General features: G+C 45.4%; 1 protein-coding gene across 1 annotated transcript; it reads left to right on the top strand.

Annotated features, from left to right (window-relative positions):
- The first annotated feature begins 10,019 nt into the window (after positions 1-10,019).
- Kdelr2 (KDEL endoplasmic reticulum protein retention receptor 2) lies at positions 10,020-26,076 on the top strand. The gene is made up of 5 exons (XM_036172380.1): positions 10,020-10,248; positions 18,066-18,166; positions 22,636-22,794; positions 24,348-24,600; positions 24,947-26,076. Exons 1-5 carry the CDS (start codon positions 10,158-10,160, stop codon positions 24,979-24,981), a joined length of 639 nt encoding a protein of 212 aa, XP_036028273.1. The 5' UTR covers positions 10,020-10,157; the 3' UTR covers positions 24,982-26,076.
- Positions 26,077-26,290: the final 214 nt, after the last annotated feature.

The following is a 26,290-nucleotide window of genomic DNA, read 5'->3' as shown; positions in this document are numbered from 1 at the left end:
AAGGTTCTTGTGTAGCCCAGGCTGGCCTCAAACCCACTGTGTAGTCAAGGATAACCTTGATCCTCCTGCCTCCATCTCCCACATGTTGGGATTATAGGCATGTGCCACCACACTCCATATTCTTACTCCTTCTTTCTCCCTCTTATAAGGATTGACTATATAACAGACTGGCCTTCCAATCCACTCTGTAGCTCAGGCTGGCCTCCAACTCACCACTATACTCCTGCCTAGGCCTCCCCAGTGCTGGCATCATGTTACTAAGGGAATGAACCGAGGGCCTTGAACATACTAGGTAAGCACTCTACCACGGAGCTACAGCCAGCCTTCTCTGTACTTTTGGGATGTGTCTAGTTGTTCAGTCTGACCTTGACCTCACTCTGTATCCCAAGTAGGCCTTGAACTCTTAAGTCTTCTACTTTAACCCCCACAATAACTGCCAGGCCTGCACCTCCTGGCCCAGCCAAAATTGAGAGATATGAGGTTTTAATTTTGTGTGGAGTTGGGGTGGGAGGGGTGTGCACAGAAGACAGAGGACAACTTGGATGAGTTGGTTCTCTCCTTTCACCATGTGGGTCCTGGATATTGAACTCAAGTCATCAGGCTTGGCAGCAAGCACCCTTACCCACTGAGCCATCTTGGTGGCCCTGAGAATTGAGGTTTCAATCATATCAGTTCAGATCCTATTTAGAGGTGGTCAGATTAGAGGCTGAGCAGTTGGAAGTGGGAATCCTGAAGGTGGGCAAAGAGGACATGGAAATGGCTAGATGGGGTAATGACACCAGTTTAGTGGTCAACTATAGTTTCTTGGCTGGACAGTGATGGCATTCCCTGTAACAGGTTGTGTGAGTAGGGCAGGTTCAGGGGCAGGTGACACAGTTTGGGACACAGGGATCCCCAAGGCTGCATTGTGTAACTCTGGGATGGAGATGAGTTGCCTGGAGCCTGCGGTGGGTGGGGTAATCAACAGAATTCCCATCACTTCTTTTCCGTTCTCTGGGCCCTGGATTCCCACAGTAAGATGAAGTAGGCATCTCTCCCCTGCTTTTGTTTCTCTTTGGGTCTTTCTTTCTCCTAAATGTGTTTACTTTGTGCGTGTTTGCTCAAGTGTGCCACAGCATGGAAGTCAGAAGACAAGTTGCGGACTTGGCTGCACGTGCCTTTACCCAGAGAGCCATCTTCTGGCTGTTTTTTTAATTAAATCTATTTTATATTGCTCAGATTCAAACCCCAGGCCCTGTGTGTGCTAGGTTCTACCACCATGCTAAACCGTCAGCCATTTATCTGTCTATCTATCTATCTATCTATCTATCTATCTATTTATTTATGGATGGTGTCTCTCAAGTAGCCTAGGCTGGCCTTGAATTTTGAATCCAGTTGCTGGGATTATAGGCATGTACCACAAAGCCCAGTTTGACTTTTATTTTAATTTATATCATTAATTTATTGAGACAGAGTCTCTGTAGCCCAGGCAAGTCTCAAATTTGTGGCATTCCCTTGCCTCAGCCTCCTGCCTACTGAGACTATAAGACATGAATTACGAACCCCAGCTCTTCACTTGACTTTTTCCAGGAAAAATAGGAATGGCTTTCATTCTGTATCATGGATTTTTTCTTTTCTGTTTTATATGTTTTGTATCTTTGATTTAAAACAATTAATTATATGTGTATATGTACATCCATGGGTGGGTTTGTCCATGTGCATTTGGTGTCTTCTGAGGCCAGAAGAGGGGATCAGATGTCCTATATCAGGACTAGCAGGTGGGTGTAAGCTAGGTGCTCCTAACTGCTGAGCCATCTCTCCAGCCCCTCAATTTTTTTTCTCCCCCTAAAATCAAATACCCAATAGACAGGACTTGAAAGCTTTTATTTCTTTTCTTTTCTCTGAGACAGAATACTATGTAGACCAGGCTCTCTGTAGAAGATGGCCTTGAACTGATCCTCTCAGTGGGGGACCCTCAGCCTCCACCTCCTCAGTGCTGGGATTACAGGCATGCACCACTACAGCTGATTTAGACAGTGCTGGGGGTGGGAGCCAGGGCTTCATAGTTTATGCGGGGTGTGGTGGCACACACCTTTAGTCCAGCTCATAGGAGGCAGAGGCAGGTGGATCTCTGAGTTCGAGGCCAGCCTGGTCTACAGAGTGAGTTCCAGGACAGCCAGGGCTACACAGAGAAACCCAGTCTTGAAAGAAAGAGAAGTAGTAATAGTCACAGTTTATTCAGAAGACTGAAGCAGGGGGATAGAAAATTCAAGGCATGCCTGAGACTCTAACCTTGAAATAAAAACTAAACAGGCGGGGTTGGGGATTTGGCTCAATGGAAGTTTGAAAAGCCAAGTACTAGCTAGGGTTTCTCCTTAACATGCCTTGTATCTATTATCGATTTGCTACAGCAGTACTGTGTAACAAACTGGCCTTAACCTTGTTTTCCTCTACATTATTCCAAGGTGTTGGACATGATGGGCAGGTGCTCTGCTCCTGAGCCATGCCCCCCAGCTCTTTCCTCACTAAGGGATTCTATTTGAACTTTTTTTTTTCTGAGACAGGGTTTCTCTGTGTAGTTTTGGTGCTTGTCCTGGATATCTCTCTCTCTCTCTCTCTCTCTCTCTCTCTCTCTCTCTCTCTCTCTCTCTCTCTGTAGATCAGGCTGGCCTAGAACTCACAGAGATCCGCCTGGCTCTGCCTCCCGAGTGCTGGGATTAAAGGTGTGCACCACCACCACCCAGCCTATTTGAACTTTTTTACATCCAATTATTTATTTGTTAGGGAGCATCCACTATAGAGGCATATGGAGGTCAGAGGGTAACCTGAGGAAGTCAGTTCTTTTATTTTGCCATGTCTATTCTGGGGATGGAACTGTCACTGGGGGATTCTGGGCAAGCACTCTACTGATGGGCCAAGCCCCAGTTCCTTATTGGGGGATTCTAGGCAATCACTCTGCTGTTGGCCCAAGCCCCAGTCCCTTACTGGGGGATTCTAGGCTAGGATTCTACCACTAACCTCTATCCCCACCCTCTTTCAGATTTTAAAGTTTGAGACAGAGTCTTGCTAAGTTACTCAGGCTGGCCTTGAATTATTTCATTTATAATCTAAGCAGGCCTAGAACCTGGGATCCTCCTGCCTTAGGCCCCAAGTAGTTGGGATGGAAGACCTTAACTCCAAATGGCTTAAAATGACAACCACTTAGTGCTCAAGGTTTGGGTGATGTGGGCCATACTGATCTGAGCCAGGCTCCGTAGACACCCTCACACCTCTGCAATTGGTGTGAGTTAGGTCAGTGGCTTTGCCAGTCGTGCAGGGCTCTCTTCCATACCTGAAGCTTTGACAGCCTCAAGTAGTGGCTCATCCTCTGCCCAAAAGCTGGGATCACTTTCATAAGTGAGGCAAGAGTCCAAGAGAACAAATAAGCAAAAGCACAGAAATTCAGGGCTGGGACTATAGCTCAGTTGGTAGAGTGCTTGTCTAGTGTGCTTCAAGCCCTGGGTTCAATTCCTGGCACTGCATAAATGGGGTGTAGTGGTGCATGCCTGTAATCTTAGCACTGAGGAGGTGGAGGCAGGAGGATCAGGAGTTCAAGGTCACTGGGGCCAGCCTGAGTGACATGAGACCTTGTCTCTGGTTGCCTCAGCTGGCACACCAGCTCTTCTAACATGTTCATTGTCAATGCCAGTTCCAAGAGCAATTCAGATTGGAGATGGAGAAAAACTACTGTTTATCTTGTTATATTTTGAGACAGGGTAGCCCAGGCTGGCCTTCAGCTCAGGCAGGAAGATGTTGCAATAGCCACACTGCATGAGGTATTATGAACTCAGGAATATGGGGAGAATCAGTACGTTTTTGAAATCTACTACATGGCCCCTTAGCCAAACAGATTCCAGTCTCCTTATGGTCTCAGGTGACAGCCAGGTGTGGTAATCCACACCCATGATCCTAACCCTCAGAGGAGGAGGCAGGAGTTTCAAAGTTATTCTTGGCTACATAATGAATTTCAGGCCAGCCTAGGCTACATATGAAACCCTATCTCAAAACAACAAGGCCAGGAAAGTGGCTCTGTGAGTAAAGGTGCTTGCTGCCAAGCCTGAGACTTGAGTTTGATCTCTGGGACCCACATGGTGGAAGGGAGAAAAGTGACTACCAAAACTTGTCCTCTGACTCTATATGCACACACACACACACACACACACACACACACACACACACACACACACACACCGTGTATTCTTCTGGAGTATTATCACTCCCTTATTCCTGTGCCAGGGAGCTGAGCAGGTACAGAGTAACTGGCTGACTGGCTCAGAGTCAGTTGAAGACTCAAGTCCAGATAGCTTGAAAGGGAAGGACAAAGGGTGTGTGTGTACAAAGGGTGGGAACCTGAGGTGGGGCAGGGTGCCTCCATATCAGCCCAAAAGACAAGAGAAGGTTGCTATGTGTAGGTTTTCGCCCCTGGATCCAGCCATGCCTGAAGTACACATTTGGGTTTAACAGTTCCAAAGCCACCACATCCCCTCCTACTGTAAAATGTTGATTTCTTGACCAAGGCTGACTACGGACAGTCCTCCAGTGATTCTAACATGCTCTCTTTATTCATAGACATATTTGGACATATGATGCTGGGTGTAGACACCTTCTGGGTCAGTATATCACAGTTTAATTTCCGATATCTAATGGAAGTTCTGCCCCAGAAACAGTGCACTGTCCCGTGTGTGAACCAGTGTGTCCCCTGCCCAGTTCTCCCCAAATGATAAAGTGTGGGTGCAGGCACTTGTGCTCCTGGAATTAACTTGCTCCTCAATAGCAGTGACACACAGCCTAGCCCTGTGTGGCTTTTCCCAATAGTGACACCAGGTAATGTTTACTAAGTAGTGTGCTTCGTGTGTTTACACATTTCATTTCAGTTTCCAACCCTCTGAGGTGGATTTTGTGATCTCCTTTTTACAAATAAAAGTCTGAAACTCACAGAAATTGCTGAAACTTTCTGGATCCAAAACTCTTGTCTGTGGACATCCAAATCTCTTGAATGGAGATTTCTTATCTTTTTTTGTTGGTTTGTTTTGTTTTTGTTTTTTCAAGACAGGGTTTCTTTGTGTAGCTTTGGAGCCTATCCTAGAACTCACTCTGTAGACCAGGCTGACCTCAAATTCACAGAGATCTGTCTGCCTCTGCCTCCTGAGTGCTGGGATTAAAGGCATGTGCCACCACCGCCCAGCCTATATCTTTAAAATGTTTTATTTTATTTTAGCTATTTATTTGGGGGAGTGTCCCAGTTCATTTTCTATCACTATGATAAAGATCAGGGCCAAAAAACAATTTGTAAAGTAAAGGGGTTATTGGACTTACAGGATCTGATTACAGTCCATCATTTGAGGGAAGTCATGGCAGGACAGAATTCAAGCAGGTTGGGAACTTGGAGGCAGGACCTGAAGCCAAAACCATGGAGGAAGACTAATTACTAATTACTTGCTCTCTCTGGCTTGCTCAGCTACCTTTCTTATGCAACCCAGGAACACCTGTCCTGGGACAGTACTGCCCCCAGTGTCCTGGGCCCTCCCACACTAATCATTAATCAAGAAAATGCCCTCAAAGGCTTGCTGAGCACATGTCTCAAGAGTTGATTCTCTCCTTCCACTATGTGGATTCCAGGTATTGAACACAACTATTCCATATGTATATTTTGGAGGCCAGAAGTTCAAACTCAAGGTGTCAGGAGGCCCAGTTTCTCTTGGGTTTGTTAAGTGGTCACCATCTCTCAACGTCTTATATGATCTCTCTTGGTACACATGTACCAATGGTGTCTCTCTTGGGGCTTTCTTTTGTTTTGTTTAGGGTGTTTTGCATGCTGGGGCTGGAACCCAGAACCTGTGCATCTTGGACCAGTGCTCTATCACTGAGCTGGACTGGATCATCTTTGCAAGCAGGCACAGCTAAACTCCCAAACAATAAAAGTTGTTTGGCTGGGGAGGGGGTAGTTACCAAGGAGTTGATAAATAATCCTAGCCCCAAGGAAGCCTCAGAAATCTCTAGGTAAATGGATGCTTCACAGCAACCAGATTTTATCAGGCAGGGGCAAGGCCAATACACACACACACACACACACACACACACACACACACACACACGGACGCCCATGTGCACATACATACAAAAATATTTTTAAAGGGAGAAGGGGACAGCAAGATGGTGCAGAGGGTAGAGATGCTTGCTACCAAGCCTGATGACCTGAGTTTAATTCTCTGAACCCACGGGGTCAAAGGAGAGAAACTGTTCCCACAAGTTGTCGTGTGTGTGTGTGTGTGTGTGTGTGTGTGTGTGTGTGTGTAGATGACAACTTGCAGGAGCCAGTTTTGTCCCTTCATCATGTAGCTCTTGGGGAGTTGTCAGGCTTGTGGCAAGCATCTTTACCTGCTGAGCCATCTTGCAGGGCCCTAAAAACTAATTCTTCACGTGCAACCATGCACCTGCCTTCCTAGGCTCTGAAGCCTCTCAGTCCGTCAGTGACCATAGGTCATGTCCCTTGGCTCTTTCTGCCCCTTCTCTCCGTTGCCCCTAAGATCCTAGATTATAGTGGCTGATCCCCTCCCTCAGAGCCAGACCTTCCTGAGCCGCTGTCTCTGCCTTTCACCAGTGTCCTCACTAGCCTGGGCACTACAGACTGTTTCTTCTGCTGTCACTGGTTTCCCTTAACCTGCTACTTGCCCACATAGGAAGTCTTGAGAACCTGTTCTCCTTATCTACCACAACCTTTAAACCTGGCTGCTGCTTGCCCTCCCTTGGCAAATCTGCACACACCCAGGGTTTAGCTACCAGGTGTCTTACCTGATGCAGAGCTTCCTCCTGTTGGTACAGCTGTTTCCAGCCTCTCCTTACATCAGGTGCTCAATAATTGCCTGGCCAACCAAACCAAAATAACATGAAAGCAAGTTGCTCAAGAACAACCAGGAGTCAGTATGCAACTCCGTTGCCAGAGTGTTTACCTAGCATTCATGAAGCCCTGGGTTCTGTCCTCAGACCACAGAAGCCAGGTGTGGGAGTGCATGCTTGTTATCCCAACATTCAAGATCATCTTTGGCTTCATATTAAGTTTGATGCCTAGGTGACATGACACCCTGTCTCAAAAAAAAAAAAAAATTGTCAAAAGAAGAGGAAGAAGAAGAAGAGGGAGAAGAAGGCAAAGAAGAAGAAACACAGTGTGCCTAAGAAGCAGAGGCAAGTAGATCTCTGTGAGTTCAAGGCCATCTAGGGGTACACAGTGAGACCTTGTCTCAAAAACAAAACAAAACAAAGGAGAAAGAGAAGGTAGGAATGACCAGTTCCTTTCTATACTCCAGGTTTGACACTCTGAATCTGAGAGGGCTGGGAAGCCAGACCAGAAATAAATGCTCTTGCTAAACTGCATACATGACTGTTGGCTTTCTCAGACTCTAGCAGAATCCAAAGCAAAATTTTGATAAATCGTGTCCAACTTGCAGGTTGCATTTGCTAAAGAACGCCCTCTTCTGGCCCCTGAGGGTACTGTACACAGAGACAAACATTCATTCATGTAAACTAAAAATAAATAAATCTTTTTTTTTTAAAGACAGAAAATGAAAAGATCATCGCTGAAATGAAGTCACTGAGCTAAACTGTGGGCTTGGACTTGAATCTCCAGGGAAGGGAAACTTCCACCAATCACAGCAAATCTGACATGCAAATGAGGGTTAATATTTGCACCAATCACAGCATTGCCTCTTTAACCAGCAGTTATCTTGGTAGGCTATTAGGAAAGTACCTCAGGCATCAGTGGAAATAGTTGCAGGGCCATCTAGAGTTCAAATAAACTACTGATAACAAAAGGTCCAGTACCTTTTGAAATATTTCTTGCTGTGGCTGCTCCTTCAGGCATAGAAACAATCAACAGCTATCACTGGGCTGGCAAGATGGCTTGGAGTAAGAGGGCTTGCTGCAAGCTTAATTACCTGAGCTGAATCCCCAGGGCCCACATAATGAAGGGAGAACTAATTGCAAATTGTTCTCAGCCCTTCACACGTGTGCCATGGCACATGTTGCCCCCACCTCATCACACACACACACACACACACACACACACACACACACACACCATCATTATGTCACTTTCTTAAGCTGTCTGGATTTCTGCTGCTGTCTTAAGTGGAACCTGTCTGTCTGACTGACAGTTCTTTAATTCAAGGCAGCCAGGGCTGCACATGAAAGTCCAGAAGCTGCCTAGTCTGGACTCAATTTGCCCCATCCCCAACTTCTTTGCTTATTTACAGTTGAATAACCAGGAACACTAACAATACTTTACAAGAACTAATTGTAAATATTAATAATAAGTCTGGGGGGGTTGGCCAATCCAAGGCTGGGGATGTAACTCCAGACTCTGTGGTGTGTGTGTGTGTGTGTGTGTGTGTAGTAAGCATTTCACTGACTGGGTTATTTCCAAGCACTTCACTAACTGGGCTATCTATCCAGCCCGATATCCCCAACTCCATAATTGAATTCTTCAGATTTCTTCTTAATGGCAAACAAGAAGCACTGTAAATCCAGAAAGATTGCCAAAGACAAAAGTCTGTAAGAAACTGAGTCCTGCTCTCCAGCACCCACATAAATGCCAGGCAGATATGGGGGAGCTTGGGAAGTGGAGGTAGTGGATCCCCTTAGCAAGCTGGTGGGCTAGACTAGCCAAATCAGCAAGCCCTGGGTTCAAGTGAGATGCATTATAATATATAACTTGTAAAGTAATCTAGGAGGCCCTAGACATCAATATCTGGCCTCACAGCACACACATGTACATGCACATACAAACACACATAATAATATTTTTTTTTTAAAAAAGAGGAGGAAGAGGAAAGAAAAGAAGTGGTGGGATTGCTCAGCAGTTAAAGGAGCTTGTCACCAATCCAGACAACTCGATCCAATCCTGGGGACCCTCATGTTGGAAGGAGAGAATGTATCTGATTGGATGTCCTCACACACATCCACAAAGAAATGTACTTTTAAAGATTTGTTTTTGTTATTTCAAGTGTGTGTGTGTGTGTGTGTGTGTGTGTGTGTGTGTGTGTGTGAAGGTGCTCTCAGAGGTCAGAGGTGTCAGATCTAGAGCTGGAGTTACAGGCTATTGTGAGCCTTGGGTTGTGGGTGCTGGGGGTTGAAACCAGGTCTTCTGAAGAAAGCAAGTGCTCTTAACCACTGAGTCATTTCTCCAGCCATAGTGTAATTTTGGGGTGGGGAGTGGGGAAGGTGTTTCAAGACAGGGTTTCTCTTAGCCGGTGGCCCTGGCTATCCTGGAACTCACACTGTAGACCAGGCTGGCCCTCAAACTCACAGAGATCCACCTGCCTCTGCCTCCAAAGTGCTGTGATTACAGGCATGCACCACTACCGCCCGGCTCCTACGGTAATTTTTAATAAAAATTAATAGATTTGGGGTTGGGGATTTAGCTCACTGGTAGAGCGCTTGCCTAGCAAGCGCAAGGCCCTGGGTTCTGTCCTCAGCTCTGGAAAAAAAATAAAATAAAATAACAGATTTTTTTTTATGATTTATTTTTATTTAAAATGTGCGTGTTAGTTTGTGTGTATGTGCACATGAGTGCAGGTGCCCTCAAAGGCCAGAGGCATCGAATCCCCTGGAGCTAGTATTACAGGCATTGGAAGCTGCCCGATGTAAGTGCTGGGAAATGAACTTGGGTCCTATATAGGAGAAGCACGCGTTCATAACCACAGAGATTTTAACAATGCCTACTACCCTCACAATGCCCCAGGAGGGATACCCTTGTTGTCTTAGTAGGGTAGGGGGAAAAAAAGACAATCCTTACAATGGAGTGTCATTTCAAAACTTAAAAAAGGAAGTCGCTGGCATCCGGGCCGAAACACTGGAGACAGAAATTGAGGAGCACTCTAGGTCCTCAGTTAGCAACCCATGCAGGATGTAGGGTCCGGTTGCTCCTGGCTGCTGGGCCTTTAAGGGGAGTGACAGGGGGCGTGGCCCCAGCCGCGCCCGCTCTCCCAGGCTGCCCTGCGCGCACGACGGCAGTTCGGCCACGTCCCTGGCCACGTCGCGCCCGCTCCCGCCATCTTTCACCGGTTCCTCTCTGTGGGGCTGTCGCCGCGTCCTGAGTCGCTGCTGAGCTCCCGGGCCGCCGCGCCGCGCCAACCGCCGCCGCTATGAACATCTTCCGGCTAACTGGGGACCTGTCCCACCTGGCGGCCATCGTCATCCTACTGCTGAAGATCTGGAAGACGCGCTCCTGTGCGGGTGAGCGGTCGCCGGGGCGAGGCGCTAGGGGCAGGACCGCACCGAAGGACCCATTCGGCCCTCGGTCGCTCAGAGGCTTGCGCGGGGCTCGCGATGGTCAGACACACCCACCTCGGCCGGCCCGGCGGGCATTGAACCCCTCAGGGTGGGGTGTCGGTCGCAGCCCTGGGCCCCCGATCTGCGCTTGGTCCGCTCGGGAACTTGATCCGTCCGGGTGCAAAGCCCTACCGCAGCTGCCCCCCTCCCCACCCCCCAGGTCCTGCTGGATCTGAAAAGTTTAGGACGGGGTGTGTGGGGTTCTAGTAGGCGTGTCCCTCTCTTTGTGCTTTTGAGGTCTTCTATGAGTCCCCAGGAATCAATGGGAAACTTGCTCGAGGAGGATGGGTAGGACTGCGGGCGAGCAGGGCCTGACGTGGCAGCCAGGCCACCCGCGAAGGTGGGGCCGGCTGGAGGGAGAGGGCATCCTGCTATTCATCCTGTTCTTTTTAAGGACTGGAGCAGGGGATGGGGTATGGGAGGCAGGATGGTGTCATGTCAGGCCTGTGCTTACAGTGAAGTGGGCTGCACTCAAGTCTTAGGGTCCCGAATCTCACCCATCATAAAGAGATGTGAGTCTTTTGAGTTACTTGGCAGTTTCATGCTACCTTGAGAAGCGAGCTGTTTTTTTCATTCTTGAGTGTGGCCATCCATTAACTGGTTCCCTTAAAGGCTGCAAGCGCTGGGTACCACTGAGGTCTCCTCTGTGTTCTCATCTACTTTCCTGGCTCCACGTCACTAGTGAGTTGGCCCTGTCCCTCCCTCCAAGTACATGCATATTTCATTCGAGTATTGCAGAGAGGCAGTAGAGTGAACTTTCCCCGCACAGTAGCTGTGAATTTCTGCATTTCATTAAATCTTAAGTTTTAGATAATTTCTTGGTGAATGTGATGGTGCTTGCCTGTAATCCCAGCACTTGAGAGGTGGAAGCCTGAGGATCAGGAATTCAAAATCATCATGGACTATATGAGACCCCTTCTCCAAAACCAACCTCTCCCCGAAAACCCAAAATGTATTCTTACAATACATTCTTAAAATACTGTCCTTAAACTTAATGATATGGCCCCCAATGAAATAACTGTGTAAACTCAAATTTAATTTTTTTCAGAGACAGCAGAAGATAGGAGTCCTAGAGGGCCTGGGTGACAGAGACGCCACCTATCTGGTTTATGAATAAACACCTCTTCATCTAAGTTAACACCACCCCTTTGACTCAGCTGTCTGAAGGTCTCATCTCTCTTCCTGAACATAGTTGAGATCCAGGAAGTAAGCACAACCAAAAAAGACCTTTGATCAATCAAAGTGAATGTTACAAAATCCTGTACTGAAAACATCTCGTCTGACTTGGAGGTGACCTGAGAGGCTTGATGGCATGATTTGTGATGAAAGCAGATTAATGGCTGTGATTGTGATAGGTGTGCATTCAGTAGTCAGCGTAGTGTTTTCTATGGCTCATCTCAGGCAGTCCTTAAAATAACCATGTAGCAGGTCCCCATGTGGGAAGCGGGGGAACTGAGTCTTAGAGAGGGAAGCACAGTTAGGATGGAGCCAGGATCGCAACATAAACAGTAGTTCGTAATTTGGAGTTTAAATTAGCATTTGCTTTGTCCTACACAGTTTTAATTATTAATTTTTTATGTGCATATGTGTGTGCCTGAGTGTTTACCACAAGTGTTCAGAAGCCCTTGGAGACAGAAGAGAGTGTCAGGTCCTCTGGAACTGAAGTTCCAGGCAGTTATAAGCCACCAAGTTGTTGCTGAAAACTGTACCTAGATTCTCTGCGAGAGCAGCACATGCTCTTAACCATTGAGCTGTCTCTCCCACCCCCATAAGTACAATTCTCAAGGGAACCTTGAGTAACAAGGAAAAGGAACGGGATGCTATTTAATATCCATTGTTTTCCTGGGAGATGAGAGCATTAATGAGAACAAAGTGTTCCAGCTGCAGTGCCAAGATAAGGTAAGTGGGCAAGCTTGGTTCAGGGGTGTTTCCTAAGGAGCCATGGACATCATTAAACCATCCTTACTCCTGGACTCAAGGTCCTCTTCATTCTGCTATATAAAATTTTCTGGCCTCTCGAAAATGAAAATCACCAAGATCATTTATTATGCATTAAACACTGACTTATCCTAGCTGCTCTGTTATTCAGTTGTCTGGCAACTTTTGAGAGAGGAAGAACTTGATCAGAGTTTCTCAGATATCTGGAACCTGAGCCCATCCATGCAGGTAGTGGTTCTCAGCTTGAAAATTAGAGCTCATTGTAGGATTTCAATACCAGTGCTAAACATTCCAGCAACTCCTGAATCACAGGACATTTTTTCCTAAGGGGAGGATGAAGCAGGTTAGTAAATGGGACATTCTGGTTTTCAGGTATTCAGAAAACTTTGAATCCTCTTGCTTCAGCCTCCCAAGAGCTAGGATTGCAGGTATATCAGCACTCAGGCAGATAGAGGGGAGCAGTGAGCTGATCTTGCTTGAGTGTAAATTCTGTGGCTGCATCTGTTGTCACTACATGTACATGGGTAAATGAAGTGTAGAGAGTGTCTTGTGTTCCTGAACTGCCAGGCATCTTGATGGATGGTCAAGTTGTCTCTCAGATTGTCACTATTTCCCCTAAGCCCTCATCTAGAGTACCTTGGGAGAAGAAGCTGTAATATTTACTTATCTATGGTGCTGGAGTTTGAACCCAGGACCTCGCTGAAGTCAAGCAAGTGCTCTACCAACTGAGCCAAATCCACATCCCAAAGCTGTGTTTTTAGGTGAAGTGCTTTCTAGCTAAGTTTCCCTAAGCCGATAATCACTATCAGTGTTGAGCACGAAGTTTCAATGACTGGTGGAGTCCTGAGATGAGTGACCTCCAGCCTGCCTCCTTTGTTTACTCCTTTCCTCCTAGCCATTGTGTAGTTTATAAACTTTTCAACCTATCAAATTTGACAGGTGCAACTGTCGTTATATTTCACATAACCAAATAGTTTGTTTGAAGCAATAATAAATTGTGCATGCTGGTCAAGCTCTCTACTACTGGGCTGTATCCCCCAGTGGTAACGTTTATATTTGTTGTTGACACTGAATATTTGAAGATTTTGCATCACATTCCTAGCTTCCTCTTAGAGCTGTTTCCTTTGTTCCTTTGTGGGCTGGTCTCTCAGTAGTCATGCCATACATTGATTGACCACTCTGTGTGTACAGCACCTGGACAACTCAGCAGCAGATGGCAGCAAAGTCTCCACTCTCCAGCTGCAATGGCAGAAAGAACCCTTGGTTCCATCTCTGCATCTTATGAACTGTGTGAGACAGAGCATGTTGTAATCCTGGCATTCTGGAAGTAGACATAGGAGGACTAGGCGTTCAAAGCCATGTTTGGCTATGAAGAATCTCGAGAGAATAAAAAGGATGCTGCAGTGGGAGAATGCTTATCTAGCATGTGTGAGGCCTGGGTTTGAGCCTTAACATTACACAAAGAAAGGTGCAGGTCAGGTGAGATGGCAAATCATGTGTGAAGAGTTATAGACATGGATGTCAAGCCATCAGGGCAATAACTTCTGTGAATGTGAAGTGGAAGGAGAGACCCCCAAGGAAACCTCCTGGGACTTCCAACAAGGAGTATAGAGACTGCTGAGGGAAGAGTGCTTAGGTAGCCAAAGATAGCCTTGAACTTACTTTCTGCCTCCACCTCAGAGTGCTAGAGTCACAGGTAGATGTTGTCATGCCCGGTTTATGGAGTGCTGGACTTTGTGCTTGCCAGCCAAGCACTCTATCACTGAGCCACATCTCTAGCCACAAAACACTGTAAATAGAGATGTTTGTGTAGAATTTACAACGAAAACTATAAACAGGCTGGAGAGATGGCTTGTCACTCACTTGCTGCTGTTCAGTTTTCAGCGGCCATATTGGATGGCTCCAGGGGATCTGATGCCCTCTTCTGTCCGCACACATAAGTAGAATCTAGAAAATAAAAATAAGTAGAAAATATAAACATCTATTTAAAAAATTCATGCAAAAATTTTAAATTATTCAAATAGTCTCATAAATTAATGCCCACACTGAACATTGTGAAGACATGAAACAGGATGGAACCAGACATGTGTATTCTTAGAAGGAAAAGGTGATTCCAAGACATGCCTTCAAAACACAAGGTTACTTTAAAGGATAAAAATGTGTGTGTTACACATACAAACACAAATGGAAAGAGAACTTTAAGGGCTGGAGATGTGGCTCAGCAGTTAAGAGCACCTGCTGCTCTTGCAGAGGATTTGGGTTCGCTCCCCGGCATCTACCTGGGGCTAACAATGATCTGTAACTCCAGTTCCAGGACCTCTTGACTACTCCACAGGCACCAGGCACACCAATGGTTCACATACTTGCATGCAGCTAGACACTCATACACATAAAACTCAGTGGGTGCGTTTTTTTCGTTTGTTTGTTTTATTTTTACACAGTTACACTTTAAATGGAGATGGGAGGGCTCTTTATATTTTTGGTTGTGAGCCCCGCCTTTAATGGCTGAGCCATCTCTCTAGGCCATGGGAGGGCTCTTTAAAAGAGTGGGACTGGAGGGGCTGCAGAGATGGCTCAGAGGTTAAGAGCACTGGCTGCTCTTCCAGAGGTCCTGAGTTCAGTTCCCAGCAACCACATGGTGGCTCACAACCATCTGTAACGAGATCTGATGCCTTCTTCTGGCGGACAGAGATACATGCAGACAGAACACTATATACATAATAAATAAAACTTTTTTTTTTTTTTTTTTTTTTTTAAGAGTGGGACTGGAGAGGTGGCTGACATTGAGAGCACTTCCTGCTTTTCTAGAGGACTCTGGTTTGGGTCTGATAGCTTCTTCTGACTTCTGCAGGTACCTGCACTCACAAAGACATGCATAATTAAAAGTAATGAAGATAAATCTTTTCAAAGGGAGAGAAGAACTTATACTCATTCTGTATATTTTAGCCAATCTGAAAAATTTTTAAGAATTGGCATGTATTTTTTTAATATTAACTATTTCTCACGTGTTCATAGCATATGCTATAAAGCACTTTCCTCCATCTTTTCAGCATTCCAACAAGTTGGTGTAATCTGTGTTTGACAAGCTCAGAGAATGGAATTAGGATAGCATATAATAGATGTGGCTAGGGCTGGAGAGATGGCTCAGGTTAAGAGCACTGCTTGTTCTTCCAGAGGTCCTGAGTTCAATTCCTAGCAACCACATGGTGGCTCACAACCATCCGTAATGATATCTGTTGCCGTCTTCTGGCCTACAGGCATACATGCAGATAGAACACTGCATACACAATAAATAAATAAATAAAAAATAAGTATGGCCTTACACAGCACCTCAACTGAGTTTGATCCTAGACCCTCTGGTTCTAAAACTACCTCCCTTCCTGCTGAGACTCTAACCAAGAGCTATGCTAGGTAGTGTACCAGTGAGCTACACTCCCTGCCCTTGGGTTTTTTGAGACAAGATCCTGCCGTGTAGCCCAAGCTGGCTTTAAACTCTGACTCCTGTCTCAGTTTCCTGATTATAGATAGGCTGGGATTACAGGCTTCTGCCATGCCTGGCTGTGAGGCTGTTCCTAAGTATTGAGTTGTGGAGTCCAGGGGAAGGTCGTGAGTTTTAAAAAGAACACACCAAGCTGGGTGTGATGGTGCACATTTGTAATTCCAGCACTTTGAGAGCTGGAGGCAAGAGGATGAGGAGTTCAAGGTCAGCTTGGGCTATTTGTCCTCACCAAAAGAAAAAGTTTTATTTTGTTTTAATTTAGAGTATCTAGATCCTTTCTGAGACTCTCAGGAGTGCAGTCTTTCCCGGTGGCCTGACCCACAGTGCTTGGCAGTATCCCTGCTGTTAGTAGAATCTCCCTTATTTGGATAGGCTTCTTCTGTTCTGTAAACAAGTAGGAATGTCAGAAACCCAACTTTGAACTTCGCTGTAATTTAAAGTCCTGTAAACTCAAGTGTGGAGATGTGGGCTTTTCGTAAACCTTATTGAGCTCTGTGGAGAAAGACAAGAATGAGCAATACTCATTTGAAGAGTTGCTCTTAAATGTGGCTGTCAGATGCATTAGCTACCAGGGTGTCAGTCTGAAAGTGCTGACAGTGAGTGCTCTGTGAGTGCTTGGTACGTGATCACCTTGCAACTTTTTGATCCAAGATCAGGTTGGTATTGCTGGAGATTGTAGCTCAGTAGCAAGGTGCTTGCTCAACATGAGACCCCCAGGAGCAGGAAGGCAGGTAGACAGACAGACTTGATGACTGACGCCTAGCACTGCAGATCCATCCATAGACAGATTCCATCCCACCCTTACCTTCAGGTGATTCTTGCCCATCCCTCCTGCCTTTTGCTTCCTTCTGTGAGATGAGACCTTTCAGTGGTAAAGAGAAAAGCTGTAACTTGCTAGTCAAGCTTCAGGCCAGGGAGAATGGTTGCCACATCCTGTAAGCATCCAAGATTGCCAGATGGTAGTTCCTGTGTGGATTCTGTAACTCCAGTTCAGGGACTCTGACTGCTTCTGGCCTCTACAGGCACCAGGCACACATGTGGTGTACATACATACATCGCACATACCACCTGGCTTCTCCTTTGCCCAATGCTCACTCAGGGAGAATCTCACCCTTTGGCTTGCAGAGCATGGAGCACATTATTTTTTTACTGTTGTAGAAACACGGTAGGACTCCATTTCTGAAAATTTCATCCAGAATAGCACACAACGAGACTGCCTCATGACATGAAGAGGAAATGAATTCCATTTTTTTTTTTTTTTTGAGCATGTATTTTTCTGGTCTAGTGCACAGCACAGGAAACACTAAATGGAATGAGGCACAACTTCCACAAGAGAGTTCTGTGTCTGTTGGAGGTTTTGGAGGGTACTGGAACCAGATCATCGGAGTTGTGAGTGTGAGGCCAAAGGGCAGTCTCAGGTGTCGTTGCCTTCCACGTTGTTTGAGCTTCTTTCTCCTTGTTCTCCATAAGTCAGGCTAGCTAGTCTATGAGCCTCCAGGCATTCTCCTGTCTCTACTTCCCATCTTCGAGTAGAAGTGTTGTGATCACAAATGCCTGCTACTGTTCCTGCCTTTCGTGGGTTCTGGGGGGTCCTGTCACTTGTGTGGTTCATCTGTTGAGCCAGCTTCCACACTGTGGGGAAGCCAGGGTAGCAGCTAGCATAAGGTGCCTGATGAATAAACCCTCAGCACTGAGGCCGGTGTCTCCAAGTGGAGGTGGTCAGAGTCTGATGGCAGTCACCTTCCAGTTGTCAGAAATTGCTCAGTCTGCCACATCCTGAGATTCAATTCACACAGCCATGTGGGCAGATGTACGTCTCCCCTGCTCTGCAGGTGGAAACACGGTGTCAAGGTGTGTCAGTTTTTATTTTGTCTCCCTGTGTAGCCCAGGCAGGCCTGGATCTCAGTCTTCCTGCTTCAGCTTTCCAAGTGTTGGGAATTCAGGCATGTGCTAGGCATATGAAGATAAAGAAGATGTGATGCTGAGTAGCAAGCAGTGAGCTGTTGGAGCGCCATCCTTGGAGGATACACATCTTGGTGTATAGGTGGTAGTGTGACAAAGTTACTTCCTAGATTCATCCACCAGAGAGGACCAGTTAGGAGAGCCAAAAAGGGATGTTAGGAGAAAGAAGAACTTTATTTTCTCTAATTTAATGAGCTGTCCCCAGGCCTGGCCCTTTAACCCCAAGTACTCTCTCCCTGTCTGCGTACTTGCTGTCCAGGGTAATCTCAGCAGCCAAATTCTTCCCCAGGGCTGTTCTAACTCTCACCTTTTGTTTCTTCAGGCATTTCTGGGAAAAGCCAGCTTCTGTTTGCACTGGTCTTCACAACTCGTTACCTGGATCTTTTTACTTCATTCATTTCACTATATAATACATCTATGAAGGTATGGTATGACATCAGCTCCAGTGCATTTATTCACCATGTGTACACCCGTGGGAACTATTAGCTTTTTTTTTTTTTTTTAAATTTAAAATCTCCAAGAATAATAGATACCCTATTCTTTTAAAAATATTTCATTTTCAATGTGTGTATATATAAATGCAGGCAAGCACATGCTGTGGTGCCTGTGTGGCAGCCAGAAGACAGTTTTGGGAATAAGATCTCTCCTTCCACCCAACTCAGGTTGTCAGGCTCAATTGGCAAGGGCTTTTTACCTGCTGAGCCATTCTGCTGGTGTGTGTGTGTGTCTGTCTGCCTGTGTCTGTCTGCCTGTCTCTGTAGAGGTTTGAACTTTCAGTTAGAGTCACCCCATTGCAGTCTCTCGTCCCCCTTCTGCTAGTCCCCTCCTCTTCCCAACCAGCTCCCCTCTGCTTTCTTGTCTTTTTGCTTTATTATTGATTTTGTAGTGCTGGGAATTGACTCATGCTCTTTAAGCACTTTACAGCATTGTTCAGAGAATGTGGTTTAGGGCGTCTTGATAAATATAGGTTAAAGTGGGCATGCAGTATTTGGGTTTATGGTCTTTACTAAAAAAAACAATTTTGAGAACCAGTGAGGTGGCTCAGTGGATAAGGAGACTTGCCAGCAACCTGACAACTTGAGTTCAATCCTGGAGACTCATATGGTAGAAGAAGAGAACCAACTCCCACAAATTGTCCTCACACACACACACACACACATCTATCATATAAATAAGTGGTTAAAAAATTAAGGGGAAGCCGAGTGGTGGTGGCACACGCCTTTAATCCCAGCACTAGGGAGGCAGAGGCAGGTGGATCTCTGAGTTCCAGGCCAGCCTGGTCTACAGAGTGAGTTCCAGGAAAGACGCAAAGCTACACAGAGAAACCCTGTCTCGAAAAACAAAACAAACAAAAGGGGGGCTGGGGAAGCAAGTTTGAGTCACCTATAGTCATTTTGTTCTGAACTCTGGTAATCAGGAAATATTTGGCTGCCTTAAAAATGGCTAGGTTGGGCTGGTAGATGACTCAGTCTGTACAATGCTTCCATGTCATCGTGAGGACCTTAGTTTGATCCTCAGCACCCATGTAAGTTGGGTGTGGTGGCACTCACTTGTAATATCTGCTCTAGGGAGATAGAGACAGGAGGATCCCCAGGGCTCAGAGTCCTGCCAGCCCAGCCTAATTGCTGAGCCCTTTGTCTCAAAGACACCTTAGTTAGAGCGATGTCTCAGCAGTTAGGAACACAGACTGGTCTTGCAGAGAAACTGAGTTTGGTTCCCAGCACCCACATTAAGAGGCTCACAACCGTCTGTAGCTTCAGGGGATATGGCTTTTTTGTGGCTTCTGTTAGGTGTCCCTATACATGTCATATACTTGCACAGACATACACATAAATTAAAATAACTCAAACACCCAAGGTTGACTTCTATCCTGCACATACACAGGAACACAAACCTGGATGAATGCATATATACAGACAGAATGACTAGGATTCTGCTTATCGTCTCAGTAAGATAAAACTGCAGGTACTGGGCGTAGAAGAGTCAGAATCTGCTCTTCCTACTGAGTCCCATCTCTCAGCACAGTGTTCTGCTTGCTTGCTTATAGAGCCAGAGCCCAGCTGTAGGTCACAGGCAGGACCCTGAGAACCTCCCAGCTACAGTAAGCCTGGACTAGGGATGGTCCAGAGGGGGTGCAGTGTGAGTGCACCTACTTGTGTGCTTTCCTTATTAACACATGCGTAGGGTGTAAAACAACAATTTGAATACATGCTGACTATTTACAAACGTAAATACATAATGAGGGGCTGGGAACTGTTTAGTGTCATTGTGGGTTTTTAAACTATGTAAGGGCTTGGTGATTACCCTCATCATAAGTCATTTGCTCCAATGGTTTCCTAATTAAGTTTCTTAAGTTGTATTTCCTCAGGAGAAGGAGTAACAAGGCAGTGTGGTCCTATTCTAGCCATCTCTATTCAGGATTGAGATCTGTGTTTTATTTTTAGGCCTGAGTGTCTGCAGTTTACAGATTGATATAATTTCAGAAGACTAGGCTTTTCCTTGGGGCTGGGCGACCTTTTAAAGATGAAAGAACATAGGACTCATTTGTGAGCCCTTGAACAGCTCTGTTGCTGTGTACCCAAAATTGCTGTCTTTTAGAGGCACAAGTGTTTTACAAATTAGCTTTCAGGGGCTGGGGAGACGGCTCAGCAGTTAAGAGCATTTGCTGCTCTTGCATAAGACCAGAGTTCAGTACCCAGCACCCATCCCTTTTCTGGCCTTTGTAGATATACAAACATGCACATACATATATACATAAATCAAAAATAAAGTAAATTTTGGAGCTGGAGAGATGGCTCATCAATAAAGATGTTGAGTTCATACTGCTTTTAAAAAATTTAGATTTGTTGGGTGGCAGTGGTACACACCTTTGATCCCAGCACTTGGGAGGCAGAGGCAGGTGGATTTCTGAGTTCAAGGCCAGCCTGGTTTACAAAGTGAGTTCCAAGACTACCAGGACTAATACACAGAGAAACCTGGTCTCAAAAAACCAAAATATATATGTGTGTGTGTGTGTGTGTGTGTGTGTGTGTGTGTGTGTGTATTTATTATTATTCTATGTTGTTTTGTCTGCATTTATGTATGTACACCACATGTGTGCCTAGTACCCATGAGATCAGAAGAAGGCATTGGACCCCCTGGGTCTGAAGTTACAGACAGTGGTGAGCTGCCATGTAGGTGCTGGGAATTGAACCCGGGTCCTCTGCAAGAGCAGCCAGTGCTCTTAACAGCTTCTCAACTCATGCTGCTCTTGCAGAGGACACCAGTTCAGTTCTCAGCACCCACATCATGTTGCCTGTAACTCTAATTCCAGGAAATCCAGTACCTTCCAGTCTGCAGGCACCATACTCAAGTGCACAAACCCATAGCCAGACACAAAACAATTAAAATAAAATCTGCTTAAAAATAATAGTAAGGGCTGGAGAGATGGCTCAGTGGATTAGATCCCTTGTTGTCCTTGCAGAGGACCTGACGCCTATAACTCCAGTTCCAGGAACTTCAATCCATTCTGCTCTTGGAGGGCACCAGACAAGCATATGGTGTACATATATACATGCAGGCAAAACATTCACAAAATAATTTTAAAATCTTAAAATAGTAATCTTAAACAAACAAAACTAACTTTTGGCTTATACTACCAGACTGAATTTCATAGCAACAATATGAATAATTATTGTTAAAGTAAACCAATGTTTTGCATTTTTTTAATGTTTTATTTATGTTGTGTATATTTGTGAGTATACGTGTGTGGGTGCAGGATCCAAGTGTGGGGGTCAGGATGCTTTAAGGAGTTGGTTCTCTCCTTTCAGCATGTATGTCCCAGAGATTGACCCCAAGTGCCTTTACCCACTGAGCCATCTTTCTGGCCCCAAACAAAGAAGTGCAGTTTAAGTAAATGCCACTGGGGCAAAAGTTGAACCTGGATTTCAGTGCTTATCTTATCTTTACAAAAAAGCTAGCCAAAGAAGGGTTAGACGGAAGTCCTTGGTCCAGAGCTGCAGTGAACTTCGAATCCTTTCCCCTCTAAAACTGCTGTGTTGTAGTTTAAGATGAGATTAAAAGCCTATTTCTCTGGATTTTCCTACAGTTTTAAAACATATGCTTAACATTGATCCAACACCCTAAGTATAAATGCAAGAAAAATGAAACTTACATTCACACAAAGGCTGTAACCCAATTCATAGCAGCTAATCACCATCTTCCAACTGGAAACAAGACACTTGTCTTTAACTGTGAGTGAGTAAGCAGATTGTGATGTACCTGTACATTAGCTCTCTGCTCAGCACAAAGGAGGAAATGGGCCAGAGATAATGGCTCAGTGGATAAGAGTACTTGCTGCTCAATTGTGATGCCTGGAGTTCAAGTCCCAGCACCCACATTTGGCAGGTTTACGACAAGCTTTACAACAGGCTGTAACTCCCGATTCAAGAGATCTGATACCCTCTTCTGGTCTCCATGGGTACATGTGCACACATACACATACATAAATAAATTTTTTTTTTGATCTCTAAAAATTGGGGAAATTACTAACATATATAGCAACTTTGGCTGGCTCTCAGACATACTGTGCCATCTGAAGATGCCAGGTGCAAAATGCAATGTGTTGTTTGACTTCACTCACGTGGCATTCCAGAAAAGGCATAACTGGAAACAGAACAAGAAGGGCAAAATGAGCCTGGAGGGGCTTAACTAGAAAGAGGCAGCAGGTGAGATTTGAGTGATAGAACTGTCCTGTGTCCTGCTTGTGGTGGCTGTGTGACTAAGGAGTTTATACCAACCAGAAGTAGTCTGAGTGTCGAGAGGGAGAGGTTTAAGGTTGACTGTATGGCGGTGTCATAGTGTTTAGAAACGGTTGCAGTGTGCTCCTAACGTGGTGTCTCTCCTTTGCCTAGCTTATCTACATTGCCTGTTCCTATGCCACAGTGTACCTGATCTACATGAAATTTAAGGCCACCTATGATGGAAATCACGATACCTTCCGAGTGGAGTTTCTAGTAGTTCCTGTGGGAGGCCTCTCATTTCTAGTCAATCATGACTTCTCTCCTCTTGAGGTTGGTTAAGGGTATTTAGTGGTCACATCTGGTTCTGTTAACAGAAAATGGATTCTTGTTGGTTTGTTTTCTTCCTTTGATTTGCTGTTTGACAGACTTCTGGTACAAAATACACTGTTGTAACTAGATTGGTATATGGGAATTATACCACCCAGTACTTGGGTGTCTTCTGACAAATTAAACTTGGTGTTGTGCCAGGCAGCGGTGACACACACCTTTAATCCCAGGAGAGGCAGGAGGATCTCTGTGAGTTCGAGGCCAGCCTGGGCTACAAGTGAGTTCCAGGAAAGGTGCAAAACTACACAGAGAAACCCTGTCTTGAAAAACAAAACAAGGGTTGGGGATTTAGCTCAGTCATAGAGCCCTGGGTTGGATCTTCAGCTCCAAAAAAAAAAAAAAAAGAAAGAAAAACAAACAAAAAACCGTGGTGTTGTGGTACATGCCTGTCAGCCCAACACCTGGGAGGTGGAGGCAGGAGGATCAGGAGTCAAGGTCATCCTCAGCTACATAGTGAGTTTGAGACCAATGTGAGCTATATAAGACCTTATCTCAATAAAGGAAAGTGGGGGATATCTGTTAGAAAGTGTGGAGCACCTGTGTTTGAGCTCCAGAACCCACATGAAAAATGGAGGTGCAGTAGTGCATATAATCCCAAGTGTTAGGAAGGGGAGATAATAGATTGTTGGGGCTCACTGGTGAACCAGCCCAGCTTATGTACAAGACTAGTGAGAGACCCTGCCTCAAAAAAGAGGTGGATGGCACCTAAGGAATGACACCTGAAGCTGTGCTGTTCTCCAGCACTACACACACACACACACACACACACACACACACACACACACACACACACATACACGGGGGTGGGGGGGTGCAGAAGCTCCTTGACTTCTGACAGAGGTATGACCATTTATTGACCAACTCATTGCTAGTTAAAAAAAATGCTGGGCTGTGGTGGTACATGCCTTCAGTTCCAGCACTTGGGAGGAAGAGGCAAGTGAATCTGAGTTCGAGACCAGCTGGTCTATAGAGTGAGTTCCAGGACAGCCAGGACTTACACAGAGAAACCCTGTCTTGAAAACCCAAAAAGAAAAGAAAAGGAAAAACATTTAATATAACTAGCTTACCAACCCAGCACGTTATAGACTATTGTTTCCTATCAGTGCTGACAAAGTGCTGTGACTGAGTGGGATTTACAGCTCTGCTCCTGCCCAGAATCATAGTACATCCTACTAGCCAAACATGAAAATTTAAGTATGGTTTTTATTGCATGTGTGTTGCTTTCAATCTGTTGGAAAGTTGAAGAATTATAAGGCAAAGCCATCTATAGTGGAAAAATACGGTTAGTGGAAGAAAGCAAGGTGGGTTGGGGACTCTGGATTTGGAGTGGGATGAGCCCACACAGTAACACCTTCCATGTGGATTCAAGACATGACAGTTCCCTTACCCAGCTCATCCTAGGCAGCTCATCCAACCTCTTAAGTGGTGTTTGCCGGTCTGTGTTCTGTGTGGTGTCTGGTTGCTCCTCCCAGCTGAAGTCAGCCTCCGTCTTTCAGATCTTATGGACCTTCTCCATCTACCTGGAATCAGTGGCGATCCTTCCACAGCTCTTTATGATCAGCAAGACCGGTGAGGCTGAGACTATCACCACCCACTACCTCTTCTTCCTGGGCCTCTACCGTGCTCTGTACCTCGTCAACTGGATCTGGCGCTTCTACTTCGAGGGTTTCTTTGATCTCATTGCTGTGGTGGCTGGTGTTGTCCAGACCATTCTCTACTGCGACTTCTTTTACTTATACATTACAAAAGGTATGTCATGTCTGGCCTTTAGTTCACAGTTGCAGATTCTGTCAAGGGCTTGCTTGCCTGGCTCCCTTGAGACAGGGTTTCTTTGTGAAACAGTCCTGGCTGTCCTGGAACTCACTCTGTAGCCCAGGCTGGCCTCGAACTCACAGAGATCCTCCTGCCTCTGCCTCCTGAGTGCTGGGATTAAAGGTGAGCGCCACCACCGCCTAGCCTGGCTTTTTTGTTTGTTTGTTTGTTTTTGTTTTTTTTATTGATGTTATTTCCTATATGAGACAAGAACTAGAGAGAAGGAAACTGAACTTGTCCACACAGTGACCTCTTGTTTCTGTTCTTTTCCATCAAATCCCAGTTCTCAAGGGAAAGAAGCTCAGTCTGCCAGCGTAAGTGCCAAAAACCATCAGCAGCCTCTGTCCTTCAGGGTGCTGGGACAGGATTCTCACCACAGCGAGGGTGCGGGATGCTCAGTGCAGAGAAGCAGAGACGGCTCCTCCTGTTGCAGCCGCTCCCTGGTGGCTCTGCAGGGATGCAGAGGAAGAGACCGGAGGCTCTGTCCACTGCATCCTGCCTTATCTTTTTTATTACTATGTACAAAGAGTTTTTACACAAAGAAACTTAATGCTGTGTTAATAAATTCAATGTGTAGATGAATTGGGGCAGTTCCAAAAGTGACAATTTTGTACGGAAGAAGTACAAGCCTTTTTTATTTTTTGAAAATTCGTTGAGATGGTCGATTCTTTGTGTCTTCAGTGGAATTATACTCCTTGACACTTGGTAGATTATTCAAGCATCTGTCAAATTTCCATGCTATTTATTTTATTTCTTTTTTTTTTTTTTTTTGGTTTTGTTTGTTTTTTTGTTTTTTGTTGTTTCTGCTAAGACATAAGTTTTGTTTTTCTGAAATCTGAGACACTGTGTTCCATTTGGTGTTTCTGCCCAAATCAGTCCTCAGTGCCCTGGAAATCCTTCCCCAGACATCAAAACACTACATACACTTCAGCTCTGGGAGGATGGCTGGCAAGTCCTACAATTTTCATTATCAAAACTTGAGGTTCCCAGTGGAAACAGTGTCAGCTAATGCTACCAAACACTCACCCTTCATCCCTGCTAAGACATGGCAGCTTGTGTTTATCCAGAGGGTGTCCAGAGCCCACTGCACCCAGAGGTTCTCAGTCTCCTACTTCTGAATATGGAGAGTGTCGGAGGTGACAGCTCTTTTGGATGGAGGACTCTGCTCCTCTGAGGAATGGAACACAGATGGCTACCTGTCACTTTTAGTCACAAATTCGAAGGATCACTACAACCATGTCAGATTTAAATGTTCTTTTTCATAACACTTTTGGTGATAAAGTGATTGACAATCTTTTCAGTTGGCAACATCAATTACCATTTCTTACATTCTTTTTAGTTTTTTTTTTAAACTGGGCTCTTGCATGACCTATCTTGTGTTAACATCCTAAATAAACATTTTATTAAACAGAACGTGTGGCCTTTTCTATAAATTAGGCTTCTGAACTCTCACGCAGTTCTACAAGGGCCTGGAGACATGGCTCTGTGGTTAAGCACTTGCTGTTCTTGCAGATTTCAGTTCCCAGCACCCACATGATGGTTCACAGCCATCTATAACTCCAGTTCTGGGGCATCTAACACTGTTTTCTGGGCCCCAAGAGCACATAACATGCAGGTATACATCTTC

Source organism: Onychomys torridus, chromosome 22 (genome assembly GCF_903995425.1).
Source record: "Onychomys torridus chromosome 22, mOncTor1.1, whole genome shotgun sequence".
In the NCBI taxonomy this organism is placed as follows: domain Eukaryota; kingdom Metazoa; phylum Chordata; class Mammalia; order Rodentia; family Cricetidae; genus Onychomys; species Onychomys torridus.
This window is presented reverse-complemented; position numbering and strand designations above follow the sequence as displayed.

Bases quoted from the DNA above. Each gene is read 5' to 3' on its own strand.
- Kdelr2 (XM_036172380.1), top strand. From the start codon at position 10,158: ATGAACATCTTCCGGCTAACTGGGGACCTGTCCCACCTGGCGGCCATC. The intron at 10,249-18,065 runs GTGAGCGGTCGC...TTGTTTCTTCAG, and splicing joins GAAGACGCGCTCCTGTGCGG to GCATTTCTGGGAAAAGCCAG. The intron at 24,601-24,946 runs GTATGTCATGTC...ATCAAATCCCAG, and splicing joins TTACTTATACATTACAAAAG to TTCTCAAGGGAAAGAAGCTC.